The 17,939-nt window shown below is 38.6% G+C and overlaps 1 protein-coding gene across 5 annotated transcripts in view; it reads right to left on the bottom strand.

The window, feature by feature from the left end:
- The window catches only part of ptprfb (protein tyrosine phosphatase receptor type Fb), a 151,903-nt gene that overhangs the window by 88,602 nt on the left and 45,362 nt on the right, over positions 1-17,939 (bottom strand). For all 5 annotated transcript variants that reach the window (XM_079818541.1, XM_079818542.1, XM_079818544.1 and 2 more), the window contains exon 5: positions 824-1,009. In XM_079818541.1, coding sequence (XP_079674667.1) covers positions 824-1,009 — 186 coding nt within the window. The remainder of the gene's footprint in view (positions 1-823; positions 1,010-17,939) is intronic.

Raw genomic sequence — 17,939 nt, 5'->3', positions numbered from 1 at the left:
TAAAAGTAAAACAGCAAACATGTCATTCAACATTCTCCTGAAGCGTAAAAGAGCTGAAGAGCTAGATAAGACTAGCTTTATTGTCATAATTTTATGTTAAGAGTGTCCTAAAAGGGCCATTAAGCTTCGCGCCTCATACCGTCCAGAGATAAGCTCTTTGAGGAAGCAATGTTTTAATCTTTGGTGGAATGATACATTTTGTTCAGTTGACTTTTTGCAAGATAGAGGCATTGAGGATTCAAACTTTTAACTGTGTATTTGTAAACTGTGTACTTAGACGCTGATGCTAGAACCTAGAGAACAAGCTCCGCTGTGGACTTGCCCTCTAAATGAAGTGGATTTAGTGGAAAGGGATAAACTCTGAGTCAGTCAGGAGCCATTAATCCAGCCTGGGCAAAGTCCTGTTCATCCGTCTGATCCTAGGTCAGACCTGAGCCGTCTATCCATTAGGACGGTCTACAATGTAAATAGAGCAGCTGATCCTCTCCGGGCCGCTCTCATATTCCCTTATGGGTGCCTACAATTACCCAGACCATTTGCATGTGGCTTAAGACTCATTTGACGTTATGGCCACATCAATACATTTCTCCTTACATTTCACAAATTGGCAGACCAAAGGCCTGACATTGCACAACAACAACAAAAATTGACGTTTCAGATTTTATTATTCAGTTCATTAAACTAAAGTAGTAAAACATTAACAGAAAATAAGCACTAAGTGCAAACAGAGCTATGTCAATAGGGTGTCTGTATTTGTGACCTCTTAAGTTTAATATATTAGTTCCTGCTCGTGTGATTATAGGGCTGAAGTAGTGTGCCATACCTGAACGAAGCTGTTTAATTCGCCCGTTGCTGTTGATGTCTACAGGTAGGAAGTCCTTGAACCAAGTGATCTCCGGGTCAGGGTTCCCACTGGCGGCACAGAGCATTGTGGTTGTTCTTGTTCGCTCCACCACTTTCAGCTGAGGGCCCATGTCAATGGTGGGGAAGCCATGAGGAATCTGGTTTTCTGTAGCAAGAAAAAGAAGAAACAGGTCAAGTCAGGAGCCAAAAATCGAATGATTTACCAAAATAAGAGTAATGATCTCAAAGAACTCTGATTGCTATAAATCAAGGGTTAGAGATGTGAGTCAGACGGAATTGTCCTGCTAAAGCAAATCCAGTGCTAGTCTCATTAGTGCACTGAATCAATTCACTTCCCAGAAAACTGCCTTCCTTTGCATTAATAAGATCAAAGCATGGCGAGGCTAATCCACAGGACATTTGTGTACCGTTATTCTTACATGTAACACCATATGGACGCCAAGCTTTAAGTTTTAAGCTGCAAGCTTTTGGTTTGCTCTAAATCTTTATAGGAGTTTGAGTAGGGATGGAGCAAAAACAATGAGAGAGCAAAATGCAAATTCGGCCAGTTGGAACTAGTTTAACTACTAGCAAGCCAGCACTATTATTGATATTCTTCATACTTTCTAGTTTCACTTTTTTGTGCCACTTTTAAATACAGCATGATAATTGTATACGTTTTTTTAAAAGCATAAGTTCCTTGTTAGTTTTTCATCATTATTATTATTACAATTTCGAATCGACCTTAACTAATTATTATTAATATTATCATTGATCTCATCATTTCTTATCTTTTTACCAACAACAACTGACTTCTGTAGTTGTTAAATGTGCTTCATAGATAAATGACTTTATAGATTCCGTTTAGAACATTTAAGATCAAAGTTTGAAAATGTCCTCATTTTTATTATGGTCACAATTCAAAATGTAAAAAAAAGCAATGACATAATCGAAACACTTGCATTCTCAATTGCCACTGGTCTTACATAGTGAATTGTGATAGCTCTTTTCTTTCTTATAACATTTGAACCATCTTCAGCCGCCTCTACATTCCAAAAATGGTGACGTGTCGATACTCATGTGCCACAGAAATAAAACAAATCATGTGACAACTGCAACATGCACTTGATGCGGCATTTCATTTATGCAAAACCACTGTCTAAAAATGCTTCCCTAAACTTTAAACCGAACACATTTATTTTGCTGTGCTGCAAACACTGCTGTTTTCTTCTGGAAATGCAAATCTAGTTGGCAAATAATGCTTTGTCCTTCAATGGTTTGGAAAACACAGTTTCCACTCTGATACAGACCGTGACGCTTTTCACTACTTCTACACAAGGGAGTAACAGAGCAGATATCTTAAGTATCAACCATTTGCATAATTAACACAAATGATATGAATAATATGAAAATGAACACTAATTATATGAGAAACCAGATAAGCAAGGCTGAAAACATACGGTTTCCAAGCACATGAAAACATGGCACTTGTCTAAAATCACTTTTTTCCTCTTCTCAAACATTCACACAAATGTTTGGATGAAAGCCCAGCATGAGTAATATTCACACTTGCAATAGCAACATTAGTGCAACACCACACTCTCTTTGATGCCAAGGTAAGCCAAAGGGCAAGGCTGAAATATTCAATTTGAGACAATCCCCTGCATGTGACAAACATTTTCAGTCTAAGCTCTACATAGCACTACAGTCAACTGCCATTTATCACTTCTTCTTATTCCAGTTCGTTCAACATTTAATCACTGGTCTATTGATCCTCAGAGCATCAAGCAACGCTTCTCATGGAAGCTGAATTGAAAAGCTCTCACAAAAGACTACGACTTTAAATTTGAGACTAGTGTTCCAGGACAATGTAAATCAGACATGTCCACAGTGAGCAAACCTCAAAAGGGTTATTTCACGAATCACTAATCCCCTTATGAAAACATCGACATAGGGAATCATTTAGAAAGCAGAAAATGTTGTGCGGAATCTGCACTGGAGGGTACTTTTCAGTACAAGGTAACTTGGAATATGAGGCTGCTCAAGTTATGCCTCATTAAGAAGCAAAAACAGCCAGATTTCTTTTTTCCGGGTGTGACCTTCAGAAACTGTCATGTATCAAAACTAACATTCTTGCCTCGGCGTGCTTGAGAGAGGTCAGCTACCTGTACGAGTGTGGGCTGTATTACTGAGCGGATTCTGAATAAACAATTGAATACATTTTCTTGAGAAGGAACATACAAATAGTACCTACCAAGTGTCATATAGTCAGCATGCAAAAAAAAGGTAACAATGCGCACAAGAACATCTAAGAGAAAACCAACTGTGCGGTTTTCTCAGTGGAGTGTGAAGGCGTGTATTTCACTCCCCTATCAGGTGTGAAAAAAATATATGGAAAAATACAACGTCCTGGTGTTTCAGGTGACAAAGTGAAGAAAAAAAGTTGTCTTTGAGAGCGAAATAAGTGACATACTTGCGCTATATGTTCGCACTTAATTTTTTTTATTTTTTGTGAAAGTCATCTTACAATTACACTGACACCTAGTGGTGTGGATGAAGAAACATGAGGCACTGCAGAAATTAGTTCTAGATTTATTTATTTCACAAGCGAAAGAGTTGGACTCTTTTGCTTGTGAAATAAATAAACCTAGAGCTAATAACAGGAAGTAACTGAGGTAACAGGAAGGTTACTGAGATAAATGAGTAGTATTCAGATGGTCATGTGACCACAACATCATAGGCTACTAATGTGTCTGGAGTCTTCATCTTACATACATTGTACTGATTTTAACTACTAAAAGAGCTGACTGCAGATTTAAATATGATTCCTAATATTTTGCTTCTTAGTAATGTTTATAATAACGACAGAGACTTCTTTTCAAGTATAGTCAGTTTGAAAAAAAGTAAATTGTATGTGAAGGTAAAAACAATTGTGAAACAGATGGATTTATTCCACAAAAGAAAGCACAGATGGAAAAAAAACGATGGTTACGCTCTTGCATTTCCTAAATAAAAGCTCCATTCTCCATCCTTGAAAGCACGTTTATCATTTCCACCTCTTTACTATGCATGAGGATTTAAAAAAACAGAAGACTCAAAGCTCAAAAATTTGTTTTTAAATCAAATCATATGTGCTTATATTGAGTCAAGCAAGGACTCCATTACTGAGATGAATAGGTAAGAGGGGGAAAAAGCCTGCAAAAATGTCCCGCTCTGTCCCGAGTCTCTGCCGCATCATAGATGTGGGCGCCGCAGCAGATGGCGGTTTGAATTTAAAAAGCCTGCCAACGCTATTTTCATTGTTTCCCCGAAGCAGTTATGACAAGGTGCTTGGCTCAGATGGGGTGATACATTTGGTGGGTAATTGGGATGCCATCTTGTAAAGAGCAGAGAGAAACTTGAGAGCGGACGGAATGAGGAGGAAGTAGGAGGAACAGCGAGAGAGCTCTGCAGAAATGTTCCAGCAAACAGTCAATAGAGAGAAACTGAACTTTAATGACGGTGGTCATGTGCTGAGATTCTCTGCTTGTGTTGCAGAGTTTTATTTCACCTTTGTCTGAGAGGTTACGCAACCGACTGAGGTCATGGTATACGAGAAGCAGAAATCCTGACAATTACAGACAAAGAGTACAGGCTCAGGTTTTTATGCAACGTCAACACCTTACTTGTATCACGTTATTTTAAAAATGCAGTTGAGCCCACTGGCATTTCAAGAGAAACAAAGATAGCAGCTTGACTATGATTCACAGATTCATGACTACCAAAACCACATCTACCCTTTAAGCATCATGTCCTACTTTTACACTGGGTGCGGCTCTATTGTTCACTGTTAATGAAGTTAGGGTTTATTTACTTTAGAATTATATTTTTGGTTAACTTTCAAACAACACGACTGCAATGTACTCAACCCATAAAAAAACAACTACTCTAGAGTTAAAAAATGTGGGATCACTTAATACTTTTATTCAGCATGGATGCATTTAATTGGTCAAAAATTTAATTTATAATTTTACAAAGGATTTCTATTTCAAATAAATGCTGTTATTTCAAACATTATACTTATTATATTAAAATGATCAGTTTCCACAAAATTATTAAGCAGCACAACTATTCTCAACATTGATAATAAGAAATGTTTCGACCAAATCAGTACCAAATCCAAATATATTTAAACAGAGAACTTTTCAATTCTAATAATATATTTCACATTATACCTGTTTTTACTGTTTTTGATCAAATAAATGCAGCTTTTGTGAGCATAAGAGACTTCTTTCAAAAACATCTAATCTTACTGACAAAAAAATATCACAAAAAAAAAAACTTTTGAACGATAGTGTAGATAATGTTGAAGGCCTATCATGAAAGTCAGGGGGGAGAAAAAAGTTCTTTTCTTTCTGCAGTGTATCAAAGCAATCACTAGGTCTTCTTTCTTTCTAAGTTTAAATGTTACTCGTTTCCTATGTTTTTGCTGTTTACAATATATTTACAAAATCCTTCTGTGACACCATTTTTATTTTTTTGAGGTTAAAGTTGAACAATATAACAGTATCATACTTTTTAACTTTGGTGTTGTTGGGTATTTAATTGCTCACGCTCCTCTATTTTTTACATTTAGATGAGGTTTTTTATCATGTTACATTCACTTAATTAATCCCTTTCATATCTGATAATGAAGTGATGCCCAAGTTCATTTGTAACATTTAAATCGATTGATTTTCAGATTTTAGTGTTTCATTTGTAAATGTAGCCAAAACTGTAATTTTGTTTCTCTGCTGTTCCCTGCCATAACATACAAAAATCACTAGCTCGCATAAACTGTTGTAGGTCCTTCAAACTCTTTTAAAGCTAATAGTTAAGACCTCGTGACGACCTCCATAAACAAGAGCCACTGTAACAATAGTATCCTTGATAGTACCCAATGAAATTTCCTTCCTGAATGGGAAATCTACTGTTGCCATCCACAGACCCAGAGCGGGTATTTAATGAGACCTTACCAGAGCGATAAGCCCGTGCGGGCCCTTGCAGATGGCAATCTATTGTATTATCTCCTCAGTTGTGGAACCAGGCCAGAAGCAGCCAAGCTTTATCGATGCTTGTGACCACAAAAAGGGAGCTAACAGAGTAGCACACCACAAACCCATCTGTAATCCGTTTTGTGGAAAGAAAAGGAACATTGTTTTTTGAGAAGCAGTAAATTATGTGGACTGAGACTTATATTCAATGCCTTGAGCAATCAGATAACACAGAAGAACAGATCGAGGCTTGAAAATCTGATATTTACAAAACTTGAGTGCTGAAGAAAACTATTGGCGAACAATGGGAGAGAACTAACTCTGTAGTGTTACGAAAACAAAGCAGTGATGCTGCCAAGAGAATAACAATGGCTTTTCAGGTGGTCGGGAGTAAGTAGAACATAATGTCCTGAAGGCAGAGAAATGGAACGGTGAACCCATCTAATGTGAACAACAAGGGCGGCCGTAAATGTGGTTTAGACATGCATAGGCAGCATATACTCAATGCTGGGTCAGAGCAGAGGGACATAATACACATTACAGTGGATCCGACATGAGGAGTAGTGTTGGGGGGTTGGGTCACCGTGGGAGGATAAAGAGGGAAATGGAGGACAGGAGGGGTACATGCCAACCTCCTGCCAGCTCCAATTACCACGGAGAATAGAGCATGGTATGCGGGGTGATGGGTCTAATCAGAACCCCGCTGAAGAGACAAGTCTCTGTCCTCAGACCCCACTGTGAAACAGCCCGAGTGCTCTCCACGTCCACGTCAGCCAGAGTTATTCTCACCCTGTACAAACATGTCGCCACAGAAGAGGATGCTCAAATAGTGATGAAGCACTGTGGGGCACTCACAACGAGAAGAGAGACTAATCACGCATGTTTAGATCCAATCTCATGAGTCTGGTGTAATGTACATGCTATATATGCTAACTGTATGTGTTTAAAGGGAAAGTTCACCCTAAAATGAAATGTCGATACAAAACCTGTATGACTTTTTCCTCTGAAGAACACACTGGGAGAGAAAAAAAGCTTTAAAAAAGACAATAAATGAGCCCAAAAAGTAGTCCATATGACCAGAGAGTGATATGCCACATCTTTTGAAATCATATGATAGATTTGGGTGAGAAACAGAGAAATCAAGATCTGATTTGAAGAACAATGTTTACGAAATGAACATTACTCTTTCTCAGGTATCGTTTCTCAGTAAACAACTTTTGTTTGTTACACAAAGTAAATGTAGACGTCATTGGTACTTTGGCAACCTTTTTGAAGCATCAACTTTCTTCTAAATTCCTTTTTCTTTTGTGGTCCACAGAAGAAAGAATGGTATACACTCTTAAAAATAAACTATGGTTCCATGAAGAATCTTAAACATCCATGGAACATGGAAACATCTTTAATGGAATCGCTGCAAACCAGTGTACATGAAAGACATTTATATTTTTGACTAAAATATTGGTAGCATTTTATTTTACAGTCCTGTTCCTCATGTACATACTCTGTACTTATTATAATTATTACAATAACTGGGTAATAACTAGGTACTAACCCTGAACCTACCCCTAAACCTAACCCATATCAACCTGTGCTTTCTTAGGTAAGTACACTAAGTACACATAAATGTAAAATAAAGTGCAACTGTAATATTTAAGCATGTCAAGGTCTCAACTGTTGTAGAAGCACAAAGTTCCACAAACAGATTTGGACAGCATATCCTTTGCACTGAATTTTTTTCTCAGGTAAGGCAACTTCTAATCTAATAGCTTGTTTAACAACAATATAGTATTTCTGTAAAAGTCTCAACAGTACTTGAGAAACAAATCTCCTTGTAATTTCCAGAAAGGTGTGTATGAGAGTGATGGATGACGACAATTAAAGGGGACATCTCTTTTGATAGAGGGAGCAGAAGGGCTTCTGTAGTGATATATGACAACAGAACCCCATCCATTTTACTACATCTTTTCATTTCCAGAGATCATTTCAAATGCAGGTTTGTCGTCCTCTGGAGAAAACAGCTTTTTACATTATTCAGCTTGCCAAAAAAATCTGCTTCATTGGCTCATCACTGAATACATATATACAACAAATTAGACAGATGTGTTGTCCATTAAGAATGCAAGCAAAATGATGAGCAAATCAATTTAGAAAAAGCGTACTGTAGTTGTCTCTGCATATTACACTGGAATAAAAAGTACTTTAGCATCGAGAAAAATAACACATTTACCTTCAAATTAGATTATACTCTCAATGTTGCCTCTCAATACGTACGAATAACATACATTATAGAGAATCAAGGCAATTACGAATGAGAGACAGCAGGCACCACATCCGAACAATACACCATTCATTCATGCAAGATGACATCACTGTTAGGTGATATCAGTGACAGCCAAGATATCAGAAAGCTCAGAATGCTGCTTTGCCTGCAGGCTGATGTAGGAGATAACTTTTACATGCTATTATATTTGCATTTTTGGAGACGAGACTGAGTGCTTTTAAAATGAAGACAGAAAGACAAAGCATTAAGCCGTTTATAAAAGAGCTCCGTTGCTGCTGCTGATGCAAAGAAAGTATGAAATTGCTACTGCAATAGATATACAGACTTATGCATAAATAGACATACATAAAGCCCATAGCAGATCTAGGCAGGTGGAGCTGGGGGAGGCGGAGGGTTTCAGAGGAACTCTGATACCGAGCTACAGGAGTAGCCTACAGCAGAGTCCTGCACGGGTCCGATTTTGAAAACCCGCACCCGCCCGTACCCGCAGTGCTTAAACCCGCATCCGACCCGTTTTCCGACAACAGCACTAATTAAAATCCGCACCCGACCCGACCCGCTTAAAATAGAACCGACACCCGACCCGCACCCGCAATAAAATCAGTTTAGCATATCACATTATTGACACACTTACAAAAATGTTTATTGCCAGCATACAGAAGTTATTACACGACCATTAACACAAGGACAACTTCTGCCGGGAGCTTAACGTGGCTTAATGTACTGTTATTAAGAGACCAAACTCAGTAAACATAATACTAATTACGTATACTATGTACAAAAAATCAGATGAGCCCAGAATATGAACGCAACGCGTATAATTACACGTTAAACGTTTTCCTACCATAGAAAACCATTATAAAAAACACTTAACGTGGCTTAAATATGTAGGCCTACTAGTGTTATTAAGAGACCAAACTCAGGAAATATAACACAAATACTGTTCGATAGAACTGCTTGTGCTTGGTTTGTTACCACAGTTATCTGCGTGCTTCCTCAGCGATGAAGTTCCACATTTGCGGCTATCTTTTCTTCAACTCCTCATGATCCATCTTGACGGCTGCAGTGCAGGCAGAGCGCGCGCGCGGTTGTGAAAAATTCTGTGAGGGCACGCGCGCGCCGCGCGGCCACAGATGAACTGATATGGATTTGAAATTATTTTATCAACTTGGAATACAGGCAAGGCATATTTTTTTTAGGAACACATCTACAATATACATGCATATATTGTTTATATATAGGCCTATATTCGTTTGCACGTGACTGTTTAAAAACCGTGTTTCGACCCGTGTTTCTCCCTTGTCCGACCCGACCCGCACCCGCATCCGACACAGTAGGATGTTCTTCACCCGTTTCAGCAATATTCGCGGGTCACCCGTCGACCCCGTGCAGGACTCTGGCCTACAGCAAACACTTAAACAGGATATTCAAATGTTGAGCAAGCATGTTGATCTGATTGCTTGCAGATTGCAGCCTGCCCCCTCTAGAGTTTCAAGACTGAATTAGATACATAATGTACTGTAATGCTTATAATTAAGAATACTTAATACACTGTAAACCCTAACGCTCAAAATAATGAATTGGTTTGAGTAGAGATAACTCAAATTAAACAAATAAGTTCAACCAAATGAACTTATGATATTTATAACTTTTTCTTTTGAGTTCACAAAACTGACACATTTTAAGTGAATTGTTTCATTGTTTTGAGTTTTATGAATTTAGATACACTTTGGGCTGGGATTTCTATTTCCCAGAATGCTAAAATTAAGTGTTATATAATGTTTTTTTTTTGGTGCAAGATTAATGCAAAATCTGTCTAGACAGGCAGCACACTTGTTTTTTAGAAGAGAGTTTCAGTGTACAGTGATTTTGTAGTCGGGATGGGTTTCAAGAAGGTCAGATCTCCTGGTTCATTTTAATTATGAGCACTGCTAAGAATTCATAAGGAACAAACGAAAGGAAGAAAACAGACCAAGTAAAATCAATAGTTGCCCGGAACATCCTCACCTTTAAATGGTATAATTGGCCGTGCAGATCTGCAACCTCACAGACACATGCAGTAAATAACAAAGCAGCATGCGTAAAGGTGAACCGCACCCTAGGAGTGCCGGAGTCCCGTCTGCAATATTTCAGCGGCATGCTGTTTATCTAAGTCAGTGGCGAGGAAAGAGGTGTAATGCATGCCATGACCTTTGAAATAATACACTTTTTCTTGCTGGCCAGAATATTCAGGCTGACTTCCTTCCAACAGTCACTTAATCAATGTTGGGCAGGTGCGACGTTGGTCGCGCTCTCCCTCCTCTCTCCGCATGGGTCTGTCTTTCTGTTTTTTTCCTCTCTCCGTCTCGCCCTCCAGTTTCTTGTGTCTCTGTATGATCTACAGCTCTGCCACAGGCACGTAGCTGTTATTTATGCTATAACACACTGGTTTGTACATAACAGCACATGTGTGACCCATTACTACAACCGAAGGGTGATCTGCTCACTCCACTCAAGCGTAACGGCCCAAGTCACCTTGAGCCATGACAGCCGCGTGGAAATCAAACGATCTGCTATCTGTTATAGAGAACCTTATTTAGATGTAGAGAGCACGAACAGAACCAACATCCTTATCACGTACAGGCCATCAGTAAAAACAACTGCGATTTTATGTTCAGTGTCTTATCGAAAAATAATTTATGATATAAATTATGGTACAATTAAGATCAATATAATTGCAAATAAAGTAATACAATAAAAAGTACCCTATATAATTATAATAAATAAAAATGATGAATAAATCAATTATAAACATTAATAAACTATATAAAATCGAAAATATATCCTCTATACCTGTTAAATATCCTCTATATTAAAACGAAGCAGCGCTGACACATTCAAACACCTGTTTAGCTGAACCACTTCCGAAAGAGTTTGCTTTATAGTGTGGCTGAAAGTTAATGAGAACAGTGTAACATGAAAATGAAGCCCCTCGACTCTGTTCAAGTGACAGCCTTTATTTATTCTTTCAGTTTGCTGACAGAACACCACAGATCAAACCCATGAACCTCTCTATTAACACATCTTCTCTTCAGGCTCTGACACTGAGCTAATCAAACTAAAGATAAAACAGACTATATACCTGCCACTCCTACCAAATTTGGACAGACCTACAATCTCATGACCCAAGCGCTGCAGATAACCACAGAATTTGAACGCATTTCACTCACAGCCTTTGAACGTCCCATGCCATTTGCATTTTTGTTTGTTTTTCCACCCCAGTTGCATCTTAAGAGGTTAAATACATTTTGCTTAACTAAACAAATTCATTTGAATATTTGTTGGTTCGTTTGCAAATGTTCTCAGATGCCAGTAAAAGTAATTATATTTATATAATTGTATTTAAATTGTAATAAAAAAATTGTTACGGTTAAAAAATGAATTTAAGGTTAGAAAGCATGAAGTTTGCAGTGTCAGAATGCCAATCCAAGCTCGAACATGCGTATGACGCACTAGAACAGACATCTTTAGTTCTCGCGCATCACGCATGCTCATTAGAGCATCTTTTTTCCTTTTAATGGCGGTTAGCAAACCCACTTTAAGGTGCATTGCCACCTACTGTACAACACCTGTATGACAGCTGACGTGAAATAAAGAATAAGGCTAAGGATAACAATATCATATACAATACAATACGATACAATCAGTTAAAAAAAAAAATCGTACCCGATACCGATACTTGAGTTTGGCTCTGGACATCCCCCCCTATATATATATTTGTCAGGTACTATCTTTCTGCAGAAGTATGCCATTTAGTGAATTTACCTAATAAAATAACATTTTATTAGGCAATAAATTGCTTTATATGGAAATTTCTGGGACATATTCACACCAAAAGTGCCTGCAAACCGTAGCTGTAATTGTTCACTAAACAACATAGCCTCTAATATTTTATTGCCTAACCACAGAATTTCACATATTTTTAGTCTAACTTTTACCTCACCTGTTCACTGGAATTCTGCTATTTAGCCTTAGAAACTGAAAGCCTGTGATAATTTCACCCTGAAGCAACATTGACCAGGCTGTCGGACATACGACGACTCAAAAGTGTGAACTGCTCCAATTACGCGGCCTAGTGAGCATGGCTGTTAAAGCCACAGGGCTGCTTATTCACAATTACCAGAGCAACATCAGTCAGAGAATGGCCACTCTTACAGTACCACAGACAATCCCAGCACTAGAGATTTAAAGCTGTCCCCCGTCTGAGGTCACTTCCTCCAAACTAAACTGGACTGGAAGGAGCTCACTATATGAATCTGGGTAGTAAACGCATCTGCTTTAGTGAATCGCTAGTGACTCCAATGAGATCTGGCAGCTACAAACATGTTCTGTCAGGATTAATTGCTGATGTTAGTCATAATTAGGGAAACAGCCTTTAATTTGGATTGTGCATCAAGCCTCAGGTTAAAGCTGCAACTCTTTATTCAAAAACCAGTAATTTAAGTTAAACCGCAAAGCCCTCGAAAATGCGGCAGGGATGCCGACGAAGACTCCAGGTGAGTGAATCCACCCAGCCATATTGCACGAGTCCTTGGGAGAGGCCGCGCTCGACAGACGCAGTTTGTAACTGTCAAACGCTCATGATCTACAGCGCTGGGCTTCAAGCCAGCAGATGGTGGGAGAAATTAAACTCGTGACACGGACCGTTGACTGAAGCCAGGGAAGCAGTTGGAGACCACACCTGGAGAGAGGGTCTGTGTGTGTTGCGTGAGAGCGATTCCCTGGAATGTGCATAAGCAAATGATGCCCTTCCAGGAAAACGAAAAGTTTTTATTCAGGAAAATTACCTGAACTGTCATTCAAGTCAGGAAAAAATTCAAAAGCCTGTTGTAATGAGACACATTCTAATGTGGGACAGTTGATGACAAATGGTCTAAGTAAATGGTGGGCGACGTGTTCTTTGCCTGTACTTGACTAGCTGGAAAAATATTTCAAACTAACATTGGGAGGGATTGGACCCGATGTGGTCTTTGCCTGTACTTGACTAGCTGGGGAAAAAAATATTTATGAATGGGAGTCCAAAAAAGTGCATCCATCCATTATAAAAGTACTAAATACAGCTATATATATAGTTAAAACTTTATAAAGAAAAATGTCTATGCCTCTCACAGTTCAAAAAGCTTACACTACGTCAGTGGAAGCTAGATATTTTTTACTTTATAACGGGTATTTTTCTCCGAACTAATCCATCGTTTCGCTTCAGAAGGCCTTTATTAACCCCCCGGAGCTGTGTGGATTACTTTTATAATTGATGGATGCACTTTTTTTGGGCTGCCATTCACTGCCATTATAATGCTTGGATTAGCAAGGGATTTTTTTTTTAATATAACCCCGATTGTATTCGTCTGTAAGAAAAATATCATATACACCTAGGATGGCTTGAGGGTGAGTAAATCATGGGGTAATTTTCATTATTTTGGTGAACTATCCCCTTAAAAATAGAAATAAATAAATTACAGAAACAACTGATTTTCATGACATTTGATTCCTTAAACAATTCTAAAATTTGCATTGTTTCACCAATGCGGACAAACATTGGAATAAAAGCAGAGCCTCCTAAAACAATAAGCATGCATTTTATTTTCTATCTGCAGTGAATCAACTTTCAAAAGTGTGATTCATTGTTTCTCATGAATACTTTTCAGTGGAAAAACTCCTTTATACCTCTCCCACATACTGTATGTGCAACACATGACATGTTTCACAAACAGTGAACTGGTAAATTAACACAAAAACACTGACTTAAGGTATAAAGATTTAGGGGAGATAAAGACAGCGAAGCTGTTGGATGCAATACAAGTGAACAAGTAATAACCTGTTTTTCCAAAGAATTGTATAACATAATCTGATTTGATAAGAACTGAACAGGGTTGCGTTTCCCAAAAGCATCGTAAGCCTAAGTTGATCATAGAACAATTGCCACCAATGCCTTTGGGAGCCCAGTTCTGTAGTCTGAGACCAAACAGGTAGCTGAGGGGAGTGAATGCAATATGAATTGTAATAATTGCTCATTTGCGCTTCCTTTAAATTGCAAAAAGAATTGTTAACGGAATCTAAATCAGCAATAGAATCGTTACGATTCCCAAACATGGAGTTTTCTCCAAATTGCCAATTCAATATGTATTCACTGACAACACGAGTGATGTTTACTAATTACACTATTGAGTATGAGAAAAACAAGAACTCCAGGAGCACGTAGCCGTGAAGCTCTTGAAAAGGATTTCTAGTGTGAAAACCTCTTCTTCAATGTACAGAAATATTCCACTGATCCATCATTTAAAAGCATTCCTGGTGGGTTCAGAGGACGACAGGAGTCTTTCTAATTCCTCACTATATAATACATGAAAGCATGCACGTCATCACGTCAGTCTGACACAAGACAAGAGCATGAAAAGAATAAGCCAAACATGAGAGAGTAACTATTTTTACCATTTGGAGGGATGGTAGGAAGAAGTTCTTGGCCACATTCACCCAGAATTATACCTTCTGATTGTGATTTAGCGGATGGAATGAAAATCATTAAACTGAAAAATGCAAAAGGCACATGTAACAAACTGCTCTGCATTCAGTCTTCACTGCAGTCCTTGAGTGTCAGTAATGTCAAATTTCTCTGCTAAAGAGAAATGAGGAGTGCAAATGGGGTGCAGCTAGACGAAGTCATTATGAATTCACACAGAGGCCCATGTTGGCATCCGCACAATGCGATTACAAGAGAGGCATGGCAAATTTTTATTCAACAGGCAACAGCTGTGAGCAACTAACGCCCACAACCTTGGTGGAAGCGCAGCCTGGAAGTTGAAATGAAACCTGCTGGTATTCCACACGACGTGCAGTTTGCGGCGACGTGCAAGCCCTGAAGGCGTGTTAGGGTGCATCAGTGGCCCTCCGAGGAAAAGGACTTGTTCATGCTTGTAGAGCATCCATACAAATCATAATCACAGAAGAAATGCTCTTGTAACTGCCATCTGTTTAAATTGGGATCAATTATGTTAAGTTCACATTAATTGTTTAGCGATAAGATTCAAGTAGCTAATTAGAAAGGCAGACGCAGTGACTCACATATTACTAAGCTGTGTTTGACCAGCTAAACTCAGGTGGGAGTGATTCCTGTGACTTAAACAAGTTCTTGCAGATTAACGAAGTCTGTAAACCAGGTCATTCAACTTTAAGAAGTTTAACTCTCTTAAGCACATAATGGCTTGTTGTTTGAGCAATTAAGTCTATTTTTCTGGCACCTTGCCACATTCAACCAAACCAGACGAAACAAATCAAACCAAACCAAATCAAACCACAAAACAAACTTCAAACCACAAAAAAAACTAAGAAAAGAAAAGAAAAGCAAAACAAAACACAAAACAGGCGTATGCGATATTGACACAAAAATTATATCTCGATATTTTATTTTCTGCGATTTTCTCGATAACGATTAAACAATATTTTGCTGAGTGTGTTATTGTGCCGGTACATTGGCAGGTTTAGGACTGCCGTGGTCAGCTGACTCCTAAAGTTTTAGATATTCTTCATATTCTATGTGCTGGTCAGTTCACAGCAGTGACAGAAATCATCTTTTCCAATACGTTTCAATTGAATTGAAACTTTTTATGGGCATTTTTACCTTTAAAGAATATATATTTTTAAACCTAATTATTTGCATGCTTCTTTTGTCAATTTCATAAATGTAATCAAATTTAATTATCTTAAAGGTCCCATGGCATGAAATTTTCATTTTATGAGGTATTTCAACATTAATATGAGTTCCCCTAGCCTGAATATTGTCCCCAAGTGGATAGAAATGTTGATCGGTGTAAACCCGAGTTCTGGCTGTCTCTCTCTGCCTTTGAGAAAATGACAGGCCAGACTAGCCAATCCTGAAGCCTCCTGGTTTGACGTCCAAGCAGGCACGGTTTCCTCCCTTTCCCCCGCCCAGAGAATCTGCCACGCCCATGCAAACACTCGAGATCATTAACGTTACTTGTGAACGAGTGAACTGGCAGTTTCTCAGTGTTTGGATGTACAAATGAAAACAGAAGTCTTTCTTCAGTTCCTTCTGATCTGTGATCAGTGATTTCTGATGTGTAGCTAATTATTTATTATTCGTGCACACGCTGCGGCTTCTCTCTCTCCCGACAGAACGGTGTTTTCGTGTTTTCTATCTTGTGAGTCAGTGTTTTGTACGTCCTCGTCGCGTCTATCTGTTCTAAAATGTGCATACAGTCTTTTCTGTTTAACATCAGCAGTAACATCTTTAGAGATAAACCTCACACACGCCGAAGCTCGGCCTTCAACATCCCCGACCCCCAGTACTGCATCTGGCCCACAGCGGAGGCACCAAACGCGGCGTGAGATTAAGCAGAAGGGGGGTAAGCGTGAGGGTATCTGGGCTAGGCTAGCCAGCTTTCCCCACAATAAACTGGATTACATTCGATTACTGCTGTTGTGTCTTTGTTTGCGCTGTGTAAGTTACTCAATGCGCATCACTGACGCTATTCATATGATTGGAACATATCTAGAAATAATGCTTTAATCAAACTTACTAACTCGTTCATCTCGCTGTAATGGTACATTGCATGTGTTACAAAGTTGGTAGAATAATGATGAAGAGGACTCGGTGTGACTGGGACTCGTGTTTATTCAGAACTCTCAGATACAAACACAATAAACTCGCGCTGACAGACAACGCTCTCATAACTCAGTAGTTACTATAAATAACTTTGTTAGCAATCGCTCCGTCTCCGTGATGTCCTGTTCGCGAACGAATCATTCTTTTGAATCGGTTCTTTTTAGTGAACCGAACCAGTTCACCAAATCGGACTGAATCGTTCTAAACGGTTCGCGTCTCGAGTCAGCGCTGATCCATAATTTACTAACTTTCTGACATGAGTGACAGCCCCTCTGACTAGAAATAAACTAATAACCTGAAGTATATTCTAGTAACTACAACAGTTCACCCTGAACTGAGACATGCTGAGAGAACTGATGTGAAGTGAACACAGGTCCATCTGTCTCTGGCAGACTCGTGCCTGCTCGTGCCTCGTTAAACCACGCCCCCTCCGCTCATTTAAAATGCAAAGATGTCAGCCAATCACAACAGTGGGCGTTTTTCCTGAAGTCTCACAGCAGACACGCCTCTTGAAGCAGGGCAGTCAGCCACAGGGCAAACAGCAGTATAGAAAAAATGCCTTTTATTTCTAAATTATGACATTTTATGATGTAAAAATCATACTAACAATATAAGTACACCTCAGGAAACACTATAAAATAATAGAAAAATGCCATGCCATGGGACCTTTAATAAGACACAATAGGGCTGTTTCCAATCTAATTAAATAATATCAACAAAATTCCTCCTTGCAAAGGAGAGGAAACACAGAAGCTGCATCCGAAGTAGAGGTCTGCTACCCAACCCAAGCCCGATGGTATCTATCTATCTATCTATCTATCTATCTATCTATCTATCTATCTATCTATCTATCTATCTATCTATCTATCTATCTATCTATCTATCTATCTATCTATCTATCTATCTATCTATCTATCTATCTATCTATCTATCTATCTATCTATCTATCTATCTATCTATCTATCTATCTATCTATCTATCTATATAATTTTTATGTTATCCTTATAATAGGCTATATCATTTATATCACAAAACTGTTTTTGCGCATGCCATAACACAAAAAGCAAACATTAACCATGAGTGCGATAATGCAAAAAATGACTGAGGGAAAACCTATCACAGTTTCAAATGATGCAGGAAAAGC

This window comes from Gobio gobio (genome assembly GCF_949357685.1).
Source record: "Gobio gobio genome assembly, chromosome: 6".
Taxonomy (NCBI): domain Eukaryota; kingdom Metazoa; phylum Chordata; class Actinopteri; order Cypriniformes; family Gobionidae; genus Gobio; species Gobio gobio.
This window is presented reverse-complemented; position numbering and strand designations above follow the sequence as displayed.